The 16,201-nt window shown below is 38.7% G+C and overlaps 1 protein-coding gene across 2 annotated transcripts in view; it reads left to right on the top strand.

Moving 5' to 3' along the window:
* LOC144708237 (heparanase-like protein 1) overlaps window positions 1-15,853 on the top strand; it is a 16,233-nt gene extending 380 nt beyond the window's left edge. Inside the window, exons 2-11 of one of the 2 annotated variants that reach the window (XM_078581464.1) lie at window positions 1-221; window positions 473-509; window positions 576-753; window positions 3,936-4,016; window positions 10,762-10,910; window positions 11,003-11,236; window positions 12,747-12,936; window positions 13,633-13,758; window positions 14,335-14,434; window positions 15,380-15,853. The exon at window positions 1-221 is cut by the window's left edge and continues 14 nt beyond it. In XM_078581464.1, coding sequence (XP_078437590.1) covers window positions 6-221; window positions 473-509; window positions 576-753; window positions 3,936-4,016; window positions 10,762-10,910; window positions 11,003-11,236; window positions 12,747-12,936; window positions 13,633-13,758; window positions 14,335-14,434; window positions 15,380-15,763 — 1,695 coding nt within the window. In that variant the 5' untranslated portion in view covers window positions 1-5 and the 3' untranslated portion in view covers window positions 15,764-15,853. The remainder of the gene's footprint in view (window positions 222-472; window positions 510-575; window positions 754-3,935; window positions 4,017-10,761; window positions 10,911-11,002; window positions 11,237-12,746; window positions 12,937-13,632; window positions 13,759-14,334; window positions 14,435-15,379) is intronic. The other variant, XM_078581465.1, reaches the window with a different exon arrangement.
* The last annotated feature ends 348 nt before the right edge of the window (window positions 15,854-16,201 follow it).

Raw genomic sequence — 16,201 nt, 5'->3', positions numbered from 1 at the left:
TCGAGATGGCTCGTTCTAAACTATTCGTACCGGCGTTGATCTTCTTCATACTACCCTTGCTTTGCACCTCTGACTCGGAATACGCGACCGTTGTAGTTCGTGTGCAAGCCGCGGTCGCTGAAACTTATGACAACTTCATCTGCGCTACGATCGACTGGTGGCCGCCGGAGAAGTGCAATTTTGGCCACTGCCCATGGGGACTCGCATCTGCCCTCAATCTGGTCTTTATCATTATCATCATATTCATCATCATCACCATCATCATCGTCCCAATCTTCTTATTTTTCTTCTCAGAATCCATCATCGTCACTTTCATCATTATCATAATCATCAGTCTTCTTTTCGGCTTCTCTGTGTAGTTTTGGCTGTCTCCCTGGGCTTCAAAATAGTCATCACCATCTTCAATATCGTCAATATCATCATCACTTTCATCGAAATATTCATCTTTTGTTTTTCACTTGTGCATTCTCAGGATTTGAGCAACCCCCTTCTATTAAACGCCGTGCAAGGTACGTGAAACAATACTATAGAGTAATTTAATGATCTCGATGACACAGTTTGTTGGTTTTCTGCAGCTTTCAATCCGCTGAGGATAAGAATTGGCGGATCCTTGCAAGACCAGGTAGATTTCGAGGTGCCGGGCTATAAGTGCCGTCCATTCGAGAAAAAGGAAGGAGGCTTGTTCGGGTTCTCGGCGGGATGCCTTCCAAGAGCGAGATGGGACCAGCTCAATCTGTTCTTCCAGAAAACTGGGTAAGCGTCAGAGACCAATTCCATGCAATTCTTGATCTTATTGAATGTTGATAAGTTTTAGATTAAATGATTTTGGGAAAGGGTTCGACGATCATTGGAGAATAGCGTGCCTGATTACGTCCCGGTTAAGTTTTGACCAGCCGCATGATTGGGATATATAATTAAATTATTTGCTCAATCATATGAAGCTAGCCAAATATCTATTTATGAATTTGTATATATCAGTTTACCTTGCTATGTAGCTTCCTATATTTTACACCTATCTGTCTATCTAACTGTCTATTTATTTTATCTATTTTTTATATTATCATGGTCTGCGTCTATTTATCAATCTATTTGTTTCTCTGTTTTTTTATCTATCTATTACATATCTTTCTATCTATCTATCTATCCATCCATTTATCCATTTATCTTTCTATCTATCCATCTATTTTTCTATCTATCTATCTTTCTTTCCCTACATCTATCTATCTACCTACCTGCCTACCTATCTTTCCCTATATAATAATATATATATATATATATATCTTTCTCTATATCTATTCATCCATCTATATATATATATAGATATATATATATATATATATTTCTCTTTATCTATTTATCTATCTATCTATATATATCTATTTATCAATATATAGATATATATATATATTTCTCTTTATCTATTTATCTATCTATCTATATATATCTATTTATCAATATATATATATATATATATATATCTATTTATCTATATATCCATTTATCTTTCTATCTATCGATCCATCCATCTATCTTTCTATCTATCCATCTATCTTTCTATCTATCTATCTATCTATCCATCCATCTATCTTTCAAGCTATCTATCTATCTATCTATCCATCTATCTTTCAATCTATCTATCTATCTATCTATCTATCTATCTTTCTTTCTATCTATCTATCTTTCTATCCATCTATCTTTAAATCTATCTATCTATCTATCTATCTATCTGTCTATCTATCTGTCTATCTATCTGTCTATCTATCTATCTATCTATCTATCTATCTATCTATCTATCTATCTATCTATCTATCTATCTATCTGTCTGTCTGTCTGTCTATCTGTCTATCTATCTATCTATCTATCTATCTATCTATCTATCTATCTGTCTATCTATCTATCTATCTATCTATCTTTTTTTTTTTTAAAGCAAATTTCATCAAATATAAAAATTTGTACATCAGTTTGTTGGAGCTGACCAGATGTCAAGCACCTGAGAGAGATGGGATAGAAAATCAAAAAATATTTGGCAGCATCTCCCCTGTTTCTTTTCCCTTCAGCTAAAACCAAAGTAGAGTAATCTAATCATTTTCCTTGTCAGATTTTCCTTCCTCATTTTGTTGATGTTTGGGTTCATTTGTTGGCTGTCACGTTCTTTTCCTGTTGTCTTCTCTCGTATGTCGTGGTTGTTCCCTATGGTTCGTATTTAAAGTGTATTCGATCACCGCGGATGCTTGGACTCAACCAAATCTTCTTGGGACGTTGCGGTGCTGTAATTCTTACCTATTTCTGAAATTATCAAGCTATGTCTCAAGGCTAACCTTGAACTTTAATAAAATTTTGGTTAGTTCATAAACAAGAGTATAGATAAGAAAATTTAAAATCTTTAAGATGCAAGATAGGTATCCCATTTTTAAAGTTTGGTTTTCTTAAAGAAATTATAGTATCATTTAATTATGTTATCATTTCTAAAAGAAATGCTAACATAATTATTTTACATCAATATATGATTTATGTGCTGAAATCTGAGATAAAAATAGTTTCTCCATGCCTTCAGGATCAATACAAACCACCTCCACTGGTCTCCTAGGGTACCATGATATGTTGCTGCACTACCCTTAAAGATGTGTCGCTCTTTCTTCTTTGATTTGGCCCAACACTATCCGGTGGTGATGGGGATTAGCATCACATTCCTCGGGAGATCGAGAATCTTCATACGATGGTTTCAACACTTTTCTGAAAATAATCCACAAACCGTTGTACATTTCCCTCATTGTCATCTTTTGATACTTGTACTGATTCCTGCTGTTTTTTATTGGTGCAAACTTTCAAGCTTTTTGTAGAAAAGTTTATCCATTTGTTGTTGTTTGCTTGTTGTCTTGATCTTTCTTGATCATAGCTGAATATAATTCCAAATCAAGTTCGGCTTTGAGTTTGATTTGTTGTTGTTTCCTTGTTGTTCTGTCCTTTCTTGATTGCAATTGAATATCTTTCAATATTGACTTTGACTGTGAAGTATTGTTTCCAAGTCATTTGGTTTGCCTTTGTTGATTGCTTGAATGCTTATGGTGAGACCTCGTTGTTGGCTCCTCTCTCCCCCCCGACTTTGGTATTGGTTCTCCTGGTCACTTCCGGATAGGTGGGTTGCATCATTGAGTACTTAGCTAGTAACTTCTTGAGAAGATGCATCAAAAAATCCTCGGTCCTAATAAACCAAAGGTGGAAGTAGCTTCCATGTCCAAAAAGGTTAGAAAATCTTTTTTCCTCTCTGATTTCAAGCACATTATTTTCTTTTCATTGCATTCCGATGTTACTAAAAAGTTTTGCCATCCATAATAATTTTGAGTCTAAATATCTAAACATTAGTGTTAAGATAAAGCAGCGCATAGAAATCTATGAATGTACTTGGTCCATAAAAGTGCGTACCTTGGAATTTTGATGCCAAGTTTCATGTCTTAAATTTGATTGAACTTCTTAACAAAGGTTTCTCGATCTTTTTAGTTTGCCGAAGATATGGTAATCCCATCTGCTCTGTCCTGATAGCCCCCTTGCATGAAAGTGGTAATTCCTGCATAGATGAAAAAAATATTTTCCTACCTAGCCTAATGCCATGGTTAGCCAGCGCATCTGCAACTGAATTCCCTTCCCTATATATGTGTTTGATTGTCGTATCCCTTCAAGCAGTTTTAAAATTTTATTCCATCTTTTTTGTTCTTTCCAAATGGCACAATGCTGCTTTTGTACCATTTCAACCAGTGACTGTGAGTCTGTTTCAACAATTATATTCCTTATTCTTAGACTTCTACATAGTCTTAGTCCATCCAAAAGCGCTCTGATTTCTGCTACCATGCTCGTTTGCACTTTGTAGTCTTTTGAAAATGCAGCTACCACGAAACCTCTTTCATCTCTGATTACTCCTCCTCCTGCACTTTCTCCAGGATTGCCTTTAGAAGCTCCATCAATGTTAAGCTTGAGAATACCCGTTGGAGGTTTCTGCCATGTGCCTATTTTAACAGAATGTATATAAATCTTTGGTCCTCGGTGAGCCCCAGTTTTTCCTACTTTTTAATTCTTGAATACACGTGATTTTCTTTGGTTGGACTTGTCTATCCATGTACTTGATTGTATTTAGAAGCCTATATCTGAAAGCCTCATTCAAAACCTGACCTTTCCATTTTCCATTATTTCGTTCCTTCCAAATTTCCCACAATATTGTAAAGAAAGAGTTTCTTTTCAATATTTGGGCTTTGATTCCTGATGGATTTTTTACAAAAGAATTGAAACCAACCACCAAATGTCTTTATACTTTTTTCTGGCAACTCCCATTGATTTAAAAACCAGTCCCATGTATTATTGGCACTTTGGCTATTGAAGAAAAGATGTAATCTGTCTTCTATTTGAGGCCAATTATTGCAACATACACATTTTGAGGCTAAACTGATTCCTACATTCTGGAAGTTTTTGTCAAGAGGAAGTTTATTATGGAGAAGCTTCCACATGAAGATACTGATTTTTGTGGGTAAGACTTTATTCCAAATAGTTGAGAATAACAATGATTTTGCATTACTATCCCTGCAAAATGCCCAAGCTGATTTTGTGGAAAACTTTCCTGAATTTTCTATAGTCCAGATTGGTTTATCATCACGGTCTGAGAGACTGACTTTTTTCTACTTAATTGCGTGAATATAAGCTTCTGGAAATCTAGCTCTTTTCAATAGTTCTTCCCAATTTTGTCCCAAAAATTCAGCAACAGAGGAATTGCATATTTCACGAGAGATATTTCCTATGTCACAAAGTCTTCCCAATCCTGTCCAATTGGTTTTCCAAGCATCGATGTTTCCTTTTCCAACCTCCCATTGAATGATAGGCATCATTTGTAACCATACACTATGCAATGATTTAATACAATGCGGTAAAGTTGAGTCCTCTGCCCAGTCCTCTATGTGACCATATTTGGCAATTATTAATTGACTCCATAAAGAGGAGTTATTTAAAAGATTTCATACCCTTTTCATTTTTAGTGCTTGGAGTATATCTTCTACCTTTCGAATGCCTAGTCCCCTTTCTGCATATGGCCTACATACCATTGACCAACTTATCCATGATCTTTTATGATTCTGAAGGTTTCCAGCCCAAAAAAATGTAGCGAGATGCTTCTTGATAGACTTCAATATAGATTTTGGTGGATCATATACTGATAGTGTGGATTGGAAAACTATTTAGCACACTATTCAAAAGAGTCAATCTACCTCCTACAGACAAAAGTTTTCCTTTCCATCCCTCTATCCTCTTTGTAATTTTTGTAGTCAAATGCTCAAAGTAAGATGCTTTGGATCTACCTGTGAAAATTGAGCATCCTAAGTACTTGAAAGGAAAGCTTCCATTTTTGTAACCAGTCAATTCTTCCAACTTAGAGATTTTAGCTCGTCCAGTGTTTGCTTTTGTATAGAAGGAACTCTTATCCTTATTGATTTTCTGTCCTGACACCTCCTCAAATGTTTGAATAAGCTTCATCATTTTACGAATAGAGTTGATGCCACTGTTTAAGAAAATAATTGTATCATCTGCAAATAAGCTATGAGTAATTAAAGGACATCCCCTTTTGATATGATAATGTTTCACTTGCCCTGTTGAGATGATGCTCGATATGTGTCTGCTTAATACATCTTGCGCTAGTATGAATAGGCTTGCTGAGAGTGGATCCTTGTCTTAGACCCTTTGGAAGAATGGTGAGGAATTCCCATCTACAATGACTGAAAATGGGATATCGCTAATGCATGCCTGAATCATCCATATCCATTTTCTACTAAATCCATATTGTGATAAAACTTTTTCCAAATATACCCAATCAACTCTATCATAAGCTTTTTCCATATCTAATTTGAGGATGAGATTATGCCCTCGGCATTTGTTATTTATTGATTGAGAAGCTTCTTGAACAAGTGCTATATTGTCATGTATTGATCGATTAGGTACAAACCCATTCTGTTCTTTGGATATGACTTTGGGAAGAACAATAGAGAGTCTTTTTGCCAGTATCTTAGTGATGATCTTATATATGGTGTTACAAAGGCTGATTGGTCTCATCTGTGAAAAGTTTTCTGGTACTTGTACTTTAGGAATTAGAGAAATAAAAGTGCTTTTCCAAGATATTGGTATTGAAGAAGTGTGAAAGAAGGATTGGATAGCTTCAATGACGTCCTTTTTTATAATATGCCAGCAACTTTGGAAGAATCTTGCTGTGAATCCATCAGGCCCTGGTGCACTGTCTGGCTTCATGTTTTTCACTGTGCTTTCTATCTCAGATGCATTGGGACATTCAGTGAGAGTATCATTCTCTTTTTCTGAGATTAGTGGTGGTAGAATGCTTAAGAAATCATCATTACTATGGGTCTGAATGGTTGTAAACATTTTTGTAGTACTGAACAGCTTCATCTATTATACTTTTGCCCTCTGCTAAACACTTTCTCTTTATGAATGAATAAGGATCATGTGAATGTCGACATTTTAAAAGTGTATGGAAATATTTTGTGTTTCTGTCTCCTTCTGCGGACCACTGAATTCTGGCCTTTTGCTTTAAGAATAATTCTTCTTGATGGAGTCTTTCTTCGAGTTGGTTTTGCAGCCTTGTTAGAAGGTGTTCCTTTTCCTGATTCCATTCCATCTGAAGTTCCTCCTCTGTCTTTGCAATCTTTACTTGTAGCTCTTGAATATGATTGGTTATATGACCAAACACTTCTTTATTCCATGTATTTAGTTCCTGTTTCATTTGTTTCAAAATCTTTCCTATTTTAACCATGGGGGGAAGATGTTTAAAAAGTCCTGAGTATAGTGACCATTTCTCTTGTATGAATGGATAAAAATCCTTATGTGTTTCCCACATAGATTGGAATCTAAATGGGGGTTTCCTTATTGTCAACGGTTGGTCATTTTTTGTACATAAGATCAAACTATGATCTGAGGTTTCCCGTGGTAGATAGCGTATTTCAAGTCCCTCTATATCTGTCCCTTTGTAATTGATAAGGACTCTGTCCAACCTCTCATATGTTCTGGCCCTTCCTTTCCTACCATTACACCATGAATACGAATTTCCAAAATGTGTTGGTTCAATCAAATGTAGAGAGTTAATTTGATTGTTGAAAGTATCCATAAGTTGAAGACTTGGTGTATGTGTCCCTATTTTTTCACTTTCTCTCCTTACCATGTTGAAGTCTCCTCCTACTATCCAAGTATTGGTAATATTTCTAAATTTATCAAAAAGATGTGTCCATAGATTTTTTCTTATCTCTGGGATGAAGGATGCGTAGAGAACTGTGATATATACAATGTCCGTGTCTTTTTTGTACCTTACTGTTGTGCTTTGAGGATGGTCATCTATAACAGAGATGTCTAGTGTTGAATCCCAAAATAACCAGATGTGCCCAGTTTGTTGCGCCCAACATGTTGAGAGTCCTATTTTCTTTTGATAAACATTGATTTTTTCTTTATCCATCTTCGGTTCAATTATCCCTACAAATCTGACTTGACTTGGACCAATAACTAATTGTTTTAGTCTTGTATATTTGCTTGAATTTCTCAAACCTCTACAATTCCAAAAAATTGTGTTTATCATTATTTCCCTTCAGGGAGAAACTGATGCTCATTTCTTCCTATTTGATCATGTAGTTGGATTGCTATCTTCTCCTTATTAGGTTGTATCTTCTTCTTTTTAGAAATCACTTTGTTCCAACTTCTCTCAGATTTCGGACTATCAATTTCTTCTTCGGAGGAGGAGAAGGCTATCTGAAAGTTATAACAATTCTTTTCGTTGTGGTCGCCGTGATTAATCATGATACTTTTGGCTTGATCATCCTTTCTAATGATACATTCTTTACTACCATCCTGTTGGGTTTTTTGATTACCCACCACAAGTTGATTTTTAGCTTCTCCTTTTCTTTGTTTCTGATTGGGAGTATTGATTTGTATTCTTGTAATTTCCTCTTGAGCCATGTTATCAGTCAATATTCCAGCAACCATGTGAGTATGTTCATCTTCTTGTTCTATGGTGTCACAAGTTTTAGTATGGGTGGCATTGAAGTCTCGGCTCATTTCTGCCCATCTTAATTTCCCATTTTGTAGAGGATCGACTTCAATATGCGGGATTCCTTTGGTGCATTTTTCTTTATTGCTGTCTTCCTAAAAGTATGCCATGCCTGCGTATGTGTTTTCTTAACCGAGTATAGCTGTTTTCTGCATTCAGATTCATGGTGTCCCACTTTGTAGCAATAATTACAAAACATCGGTGATCTTTCTACTACAATCCTTTGTCTTAGTATTCCTTTGGTTCCATTTCCAATGAGTATTACTTCTGGAATTGGTACCGATAAATCCACTTCTATACATGCTCTAGCATATCCTGGTCTTGTGAATTGCTTGACTTCTTTATCTGTGGTAATAAATGTTCCAAGCATAGATGAAATTTGTTTAAAATACGAGGGATTTTGAAACTGATGAGGTAGGCCAGGAAAACCAATCCAAACCGGTGCTTTTGTGGTCTCATTTGTAATAGAATATTCAGGGGTCCATTTAAAAGTTCTCATCCAAATATCTTCAAGTCGCCAAATACTACGGCTCCATGCTCGTGTAAAATCTTCACTATTCTCGAATCGCAATATCACATGTCTATCATCCCATCCCGTCACTGTAAACTCATATGCGAAAAATTTTTGTTTTTTCATCGTTTCATAAATCCATGTTACATCAGGTTTACCATACGTAAACTTACCAATAATAGTTTGTTCAAATGGAGTGGCTAGGAGTTGTATTTCTTCATCTGAGAAGTCAATTCTTTTCAAACCATTATCCAATGTATATGATCGTTGTGGTAGAGTAGATATGAATTTCGGGATGTGCCAGTTTTTTCCTTCTCTTTTCTGAACATTTGTTGCTTCCTCTGTCAACTGATCGTCCTTCATTTTATTGCCCATAAGAATGTCTTTGTAATTCAATGTCGTCACTGCACAAGAGTCTCTTATTTGTGGGGAATGGTGAGGTTGACTATCCAGCTCCTCTGCGGGTTGTCTTTCAATGACAGAATTTTCTATTCTCCCTCTTTCTGCATTTGTGTTTTTTATTACTTGCCCGCTTTCACTAGTTGAAGGATTTTCAGGGCTACATTCATCCACCTCTTGATCATCGTCTATAACTGCATTTTGATCTCCTTTAGGGTCATTTTCTCTGGTCAATGTCTCACTCATTTCTAAAATCGCCAATGGCATATCTCTCTTACTTTTGTCAAAAATTTGAGGCTTTTGGTATTCTATCAATTTGTGCCATAAAGGAGCGAAAAAACAATGCCCTGTTTGAATGACCATTTGTAGCTCTTTTTCCATAAAGTGCCATAGTACAAGTGACCATTCAATATCAAGGACCTGTTGTCCTTTTAATTTATTGATGATCGTTTCGATTTCATGCATTTCTGTCATATTGAATTTACTGCTCATCTCTTCAATCCATTGCAACAAAAATGATGCACATTCAACAAGTTCTTCACTCGTATACATGTCAACTAGTTCTGTCTGTTTCATCTTCTTTTCTTTTCTCCAGTCTATTCCCAGTATCCTAGCAACATCTGGTCTGCTAATGGATATCCTATAATCATTTACCCATGATCTTCTTTGATTGGCTTCATAATTACCAAAAAGTTGGGAAAGAAGGTCTGCTCTTGGCTCAATCAGAGAATTCAGATATAATTCCTCTATATGGGCAATTTTTCCACTCATCTTTGGTATCTTTAAATTGGTGTTTTGTGGCCAATGAATTTTCTGAAAATTCATGTTAAGCCATAAGTAGTCTATGCGTTCTTGGCACTGTTGGTGATGTTGTTTTGAACAAGATCTTTTCTGAATCATAGGCGATAAAAAAACCATAGATCTTCCTGGCTTGGATTTTTGAGTTGCCAATATTTCTGCTTGATCAAATACTGGTTGTATACTATCTGATACTTGATCATTGGGGTTTTCTTGACTATTTTCATCATCCAATAGTACCTCATTGGTAGCAATGATAGATTCGTGTTCTAATATTTCTCCCATCAGATGCAATCAACAAAGAAAATAAAATAGGATAGAGTTTAGATCAATACCTGTGGGTCTTCTGTCTCCTCCAAGCAATGTATGCAGAAGATCTTGAAATCATTGCCAAATTCTTCTTCAATAGGGTTACCGCTTGTATTATTCTTGAAGCCCTGTCACTTGAAAATCCCGCCTTTCGCGCGTCCGCGGGACTAAACGTTTGATCCAAAGAAAAAATTGTAACCCTACCGTTTCTCCACGGATTTGGACGATTTTTGAGTCGCTTTCTACAGATTTGGGCCTTCTGAATCTATTCCTGCTCTTAGATTTCCGATTTGAGCAGCAGAAAAAAGGATTCGAAGGGCTTCATCTCGTTCGCCCTCTCCTCTCCTCTCCTCTCCTGATATCTATCTATCTATCTATCTGTCTATCTATCTATCTATCTGTCTATCTATCTATCTATCTATCTATCTATCTGTCTATCTATCTATCTATCTATCTATCTATCTATCTATCTATCTATCTATCTATCTATCTATCTATCTATCTATCTATCTATCTATCTATCTATCTATCTATCTATCTATCGATCTATCTATCTATCTATCTATCCCTATATCTATCTTCTGTCTATCTATTTAAATATCTCTCTGTCTGTCTATCTATATATTTATAAATCTATCTATTTCTAAATCTATATTGTTTCTTTCAGAGCCGTCGTGACGTTCGGCCTTAACGCGTTGAGCGGAAGGAGTTTCATCAGCGGCAACAAATGGGGAGGACCATGGAACTCCAGCAACGCCCGGGAACTCATAAAATACACGATTTCAAAAGGATACCCCGTTGATTCCTGGGAATTAGGTTTTTTCCTGCATCCCTCGATAGGAAAGCGTCTCTCTGTCTCTTAAACTAGAAATCCTCTCATCTTATTCGTTTTATTATTATCTAAATAGGAAACGAGTTGAGCGGCCGTGGAATTGGCGCTCGAGTGGACGCATGGCAGTACGCGGAGGACATGAAGGAATTGAGACGCGTTGTGGATCGGCTTTACGTGTTTCCTCTTTCGCGGCCTCTGCTGGTCGCTCCGGGTGGATTCTTCGACAAGGAATGGTATACCAGTTTCCTCCAGTTGTCGGGTCCATATGTTGCGGATGTCGTGTCCCACCATCTCTACAGTCTGGGTCCAGGCAAGCTTGCTCTCTCTCTCTCTCTCTCTCTCTCTCTCTCTCTCTCTCTCTCTCTCTCCCATTCTCTATTACTCTATCTCTCTCTCCCATTCTCTATTAGACTATTATTCTCTCTCTCTCCCATTCTCTATTACTCTCTCTCCCATTCTCTATTACTGTCTTTTTTTTTCTCTCTCCGTCTCTCACTCTCGCTGTCATTCCTTCTCTCCCTGTCCTTGATATCTTACCCTTTCTCTCTCTACCACACTCTTTCTTTCTCATCCTTTCTCTCCCTCTCTCCACTCTTTCCTCGTCTCTCTCTTTATCTATCTTCTTCCAGTTCTTTCTCTATCTCACTCCTCTTCTCTCCTTCTCTCTTCTACTCCCATAATCTATTTCTCTCTCCTCCTCTATCTCTCCATGTTCCCTGTTTTCTCTCTCCCCTTCTGTCTCTCCATATCAATCTTTCTCTCTCTCCTTAGCTATCTATGTGTGTCACTATAAATATCTCCTTCTCTGTCTCTCTGTATTACTCTCTCTCACTCTCTCTCTCACAGTCTCTCTCTCTTTCTCTCTCTCTCTCCTCATCTCTGTCTCTGTGTCACTCTCTGTCTCTAGTTCTCTGTCTCTCTCTCACTCACACTCTCTCTCTCCTCATCTCTGTCTCTGTGTCACTCTCTGTCTCTAGTTCTCTGTCTCTCTCTCACTCACACTCTCTCTCTCCTCATCTCTGTCTGTATGCGTAACTCTCTGTCTCTATTTCTCTGTCTCTTTTTCTCTCCTCTGTCTCTCTGTGTCACTCTCTCCCTCTCCTTCTATGTCTCTGTGTCACTCTCCCTCAATCCCTCCTGTCTCTGTGTGTCACTCTCTCTCCATCCCTCTTTCTCTGTCTCTGTGTGTCACTCTCTCTCTTCTTCTCTGTCTTTATGTTTCTCTCTGTCACTCTGTCTCCTATGTTTTCTATGTGTCACTCTCTCTATCTCTCTTTCTCAAAATGTCACACTCTCTATCTTTCCTCTTTCTTTGTTTGTCACTCTATCTCTCCTCTTTCTCTGTGTCACTCTCTGTCTCTAGTTCTCTATCTCTCTCCTTTTCTGTGTCTCTGTGTCACCATCAGCCTCTCTCCTTTTCTGCCTCTCTGTGTTACTTTCTTTCTTTCTCGTCTTCTCTATCTCTCTCTCTCACTCTCGCTCCTCCTCTGTCTCTCTGGGTCACTCTCTCTCACTTCTTCTGTCTCTGTGTCACACTGTCTCTCTTCTTCTGTCTCTCTGTGTCACACTCTCTCTCTCATTCTCTGTCTCTCTGTCTCACTCTCTCTTCTTCTGCCTCTCTATCTCACCCTTTCTTTCTCTCTTCTCCTCTCTCACTTTCCATTCTTCACACCCACTCTCTATTTTCTCTTTCACGCACACTCTCTCTCTCTCTTTCTTTCTCTCCTTTTCATGTCTCCGTCGGTATGTCTTAACTAAAGGGATACCATGTGAATAAAAAGGCGTACTTATAACGGATTATGGTTGTTTTGGCGAGGCAGGAGACAATCCAAAGCTGGTGGATAATATCTTGAACAATCGGCATCTAGACTATTCCGGCAACACATTCAGAGACCTCAAGCAAACAATACTCAAACACGGGGCTTGGGCCTCAACATGGGTCAGCGAGGCTGGCGGCTCCCACACCAGCGGCGGGCGTCACATCTCAGACACATTCATCAACAGCTTGTGGCAAGAATCCTCCTCTCTTCTTCTTCTTCTTCTTCTGCTTCTTCTGCTTCTTCTTCTTCTTCTTCTTCTTCTTCTTCTTCTTCTTCTTCCTCCTCCTCCCCCTCCTCTGACACATTCATCAATATCTTGTGGCAAGAATCCTCTTCTCTTCATCTTTCTGGCTTCTTCTTCTTCTTCTTCTTCTTCTTCTTCTTCTTCTTCTTCTTCTTCTTTCTGGCTTCTTCTTCTTCTTCTTCTTCTTCTTCCTCCTCCTCCTCCTCCTCCTCCTCCTCTTCGACTTCGAGTTTACTCTACCTTCTTCATTTGCTTCTGTTTTCATCCTGAATCATCATCGTTTTCTTCTTTTCCTTCTTTGTTTCTTTTTCTCTGATGTTAGTAACCTAATCGTTTCTTTCATTTTTATTTTGACAGACTCATATTATTTTTTATGATAAATTGTATGGCTTATTTTGTTTCTTTTTTTCATCTTCAATTATCATCATCTTCTTTTTCTTGTTATCTTTAATCATCATCGTCGTCCACTTATAACATTTACCCCTAATATGATTAATATTTATTACGACATTGTTATTATCTTCTTTAACTCTACGAAAGTTCTTCGTTCTTCATCTTTATAATCATCATCATTATAATTAAAAACTTCATACTTTCTTTAAAAAATCTCCGAATGTTTTCTAATATGGGAACACACAACAGGTATCTAGATGAGATGGCGCAGGCTGCCAAATCCAACACGAAGACCTACTGCCGACAGTCTCTGATGGGAGGCAACTATGGCCTCCTCGACTTGAGGAGCTTCAAGCCAAACCCAGATTATTACAGGTTAGGATTTGCAAATTAACATCTCTAATCAATTATATCGTCATTAACATCCTTTATCCTGCAAATTATTTCATCATTATTTGGATAATGATGCCAATAATGATGTCCATGTCCTGCAAGACAACATCATAAGATATGAGAGCTGTTGCCTTATAATATTTGAGTTGATGACGATTAGGACTAAGTTACCCGTAATGGCAAATCCTCATCGTTCTGTAGAACCGAATGATGCGGATAACATAAGTGATATATAATATGATAACGATGATGATACAAAAGGACCCCACCTCCTTATATACTTCTTCTTCCCTCCCTTATTCACTAGTGGGCTAATATATCCTCCTTTTATTACGATGTCATCATTTGACAATCCACATGACACGCTTCTATCTCTTTAAAGAAGTTGACTTGGTTGACCCTCACTTTGACCCCTGTTGACCATAGTCTCCTTAGTTAGGATCTCATCCGACTGTTCCTTCCCTGGCCTTCTCTTGTATGAGATGTATAGTACCTTATCAGGTCCCTGATGATCGTCGAAAAGGCATTAATTTTCCCTCTTCTATCTTCCTGGCGCAGCGCTCTTCTCTGGCACCGGCTCATGGGGAGCAAAGTCCTTGATTATTCTTTTGCTGGGCCACCGTCCCTTCGAGTCTACGCTCACTGCGCGCAGCACAAAGTACTTCTCTCTCTCTCTCTCTCTCTCTCTCTCTCTCTCTCTCTCTCTCTCTCTCTCTCTCTCTCTCTCTCTCTCTCTCTCTCTCTCTCTCTCTCTCTCTCTCTCTCTCTCTCTCTCTCTCTCCCTCTCTCTCTCTCTCTCTCTCGCTCTCTCTCTCTCTCTCTCTCTCTATCTCTCTCGCTCTCTCTCTCTCTATCTCTCTATCTCTCTCGCTCTCCCTCTCTCTCTCTCTCTCTCGCTCTCCCTCTCTCTCTATCTCTCTCGCTCTCCCTCTCTCTCGCTCTCTCTTTCTTTCTCGCTCGCTCTCTGTCTCTCTTTTTCTATCTCTCTCGCTCTCTCTCTCTCTCTCTCGCTCTCCCTCTCTCTCTCTCTTTCTTTCTCCCTCTCTCGCTCTCGCTCTCTCTTTCTATCTCTCTCGCTCTCTGTTTCTCTTTCTCTCGCTCTCTCTCTATATCTCTCTCGCTCTCTCGCTCTATCCCTCTCTCGCTCTCTCCCTCTCTATCTCTATCTCTATCTCTATCTCTATCTCTCGCTCTCTCTCTCTCTCTCTCGCTCTCGCTCTCGCTCTCTCTCGCTCTCTCTTTCCATCTCTCCGGCTCTCTCTCTCTCTCGCTGTCTCTCTCTCGCTCTCTCTCTCTCTCTCTCTCGCTGTCTCTCTCTCTCTCGCTCTCTCTCTCTCTCTCTCGCTCTCTCTCTCTCTCTCTCTCTCTCTCTCGCTCTCTCTCTCTCTCTCTCTCTCTCTCTCTCTCTCTCTCTCTCTCTCTCTCTCTCTCTCTCTCTCTCTCTCTCTCTCTCTCTCTCTCTCTCTCTCTCTCTCTCGCTCTCTCTCTCTCTCTCTCCCTCTTCGTGACACGCTCTCTTTTTCTTTCTCTTTCTTTACGTCACAAACTTTCTCATTCTTGCTTAAACGTTGTCTCACCCTCGGCTTCTACATTTTTAACGAAGGCGGGGATAACGCTGCTCTTCATCAACCTACACAGGCAAGACAAGGCCATCGTCACCGTGAGAAATGACCTAAAAGTAGCCGTGGCAGAGAGAAACGGCATCCAGAGAGACAACGCGGTGGTGAGGGGCTTAAAGAGAGCAGTGTCATGGGTGGGAAAGATCTCGGCAGCCAAAACTGGCAGGGAAGAGTATCATCTTAGCAGTGATGGGGATTTCAGGAGTAAGAATGTGCTACTTAATGGGCGTAGGTTTGAGATCACTGAGAAGGGAGATGTCCCCAACTTTGATCCCCTTATCTCCGCTCTGGGTACTCCTGTTGCTGTTCCGCCCTTGTCCATTGTTTTTGCAGTCTTCCCCAACTTGGATGCCACTGCTTGTCAGTGATTTCTATGTAGATTGCTTGTTCACTTACAAAGAGGGAGGCAAAACCCCTCTATCTGGGATGGGCATGAGCAAGTTGAGATTAAAAGAGTATCACAGGACTTGAGGATGTAAACCCTCCTCACCACAGACCAAGATTCCCACTGATGACCTCTTGCATGCACACCCTCTCCCATAGTAGATTCAATATTAGTAATTTTTCTCTGTATTACTCCTAGCCGTTATAATCAGTTATAATGGCTATATCTAGATGAAATTCTACGGACGGATTATTTCCTTTAGGTTGAATCCTCACCGTCTATGTTTAAGCTTATGTTGAATCTTGGCCATTAATCTCATAACAAGTATAAGTGGTACATTTTCAATTCTTACTCTCTAATCTTAAAATTAAATCCTATTAGTCATTATCCTTCTTCGTATTGCTAGCTTGGATGCTGACAA

This window comes from Wolffia australiana, chromosome 10 (assembly GCF_029677425.1).
Source record: "Wolffia australiana isolate 7733 chromosome 10, ASM2967742v1".
Taxonomy (NCBI): Eukaryota; Viridiplantae; Streptophyta; class Magnoliopsida; order Alismatales; family Araceae; genus Wolffia; species Wolffia australiana.
The sequence above is the reverse complement of the archived record's forward strand: the minus strand, read 5'-3'. Positions and strand labels throughout refer to the sequence as shown.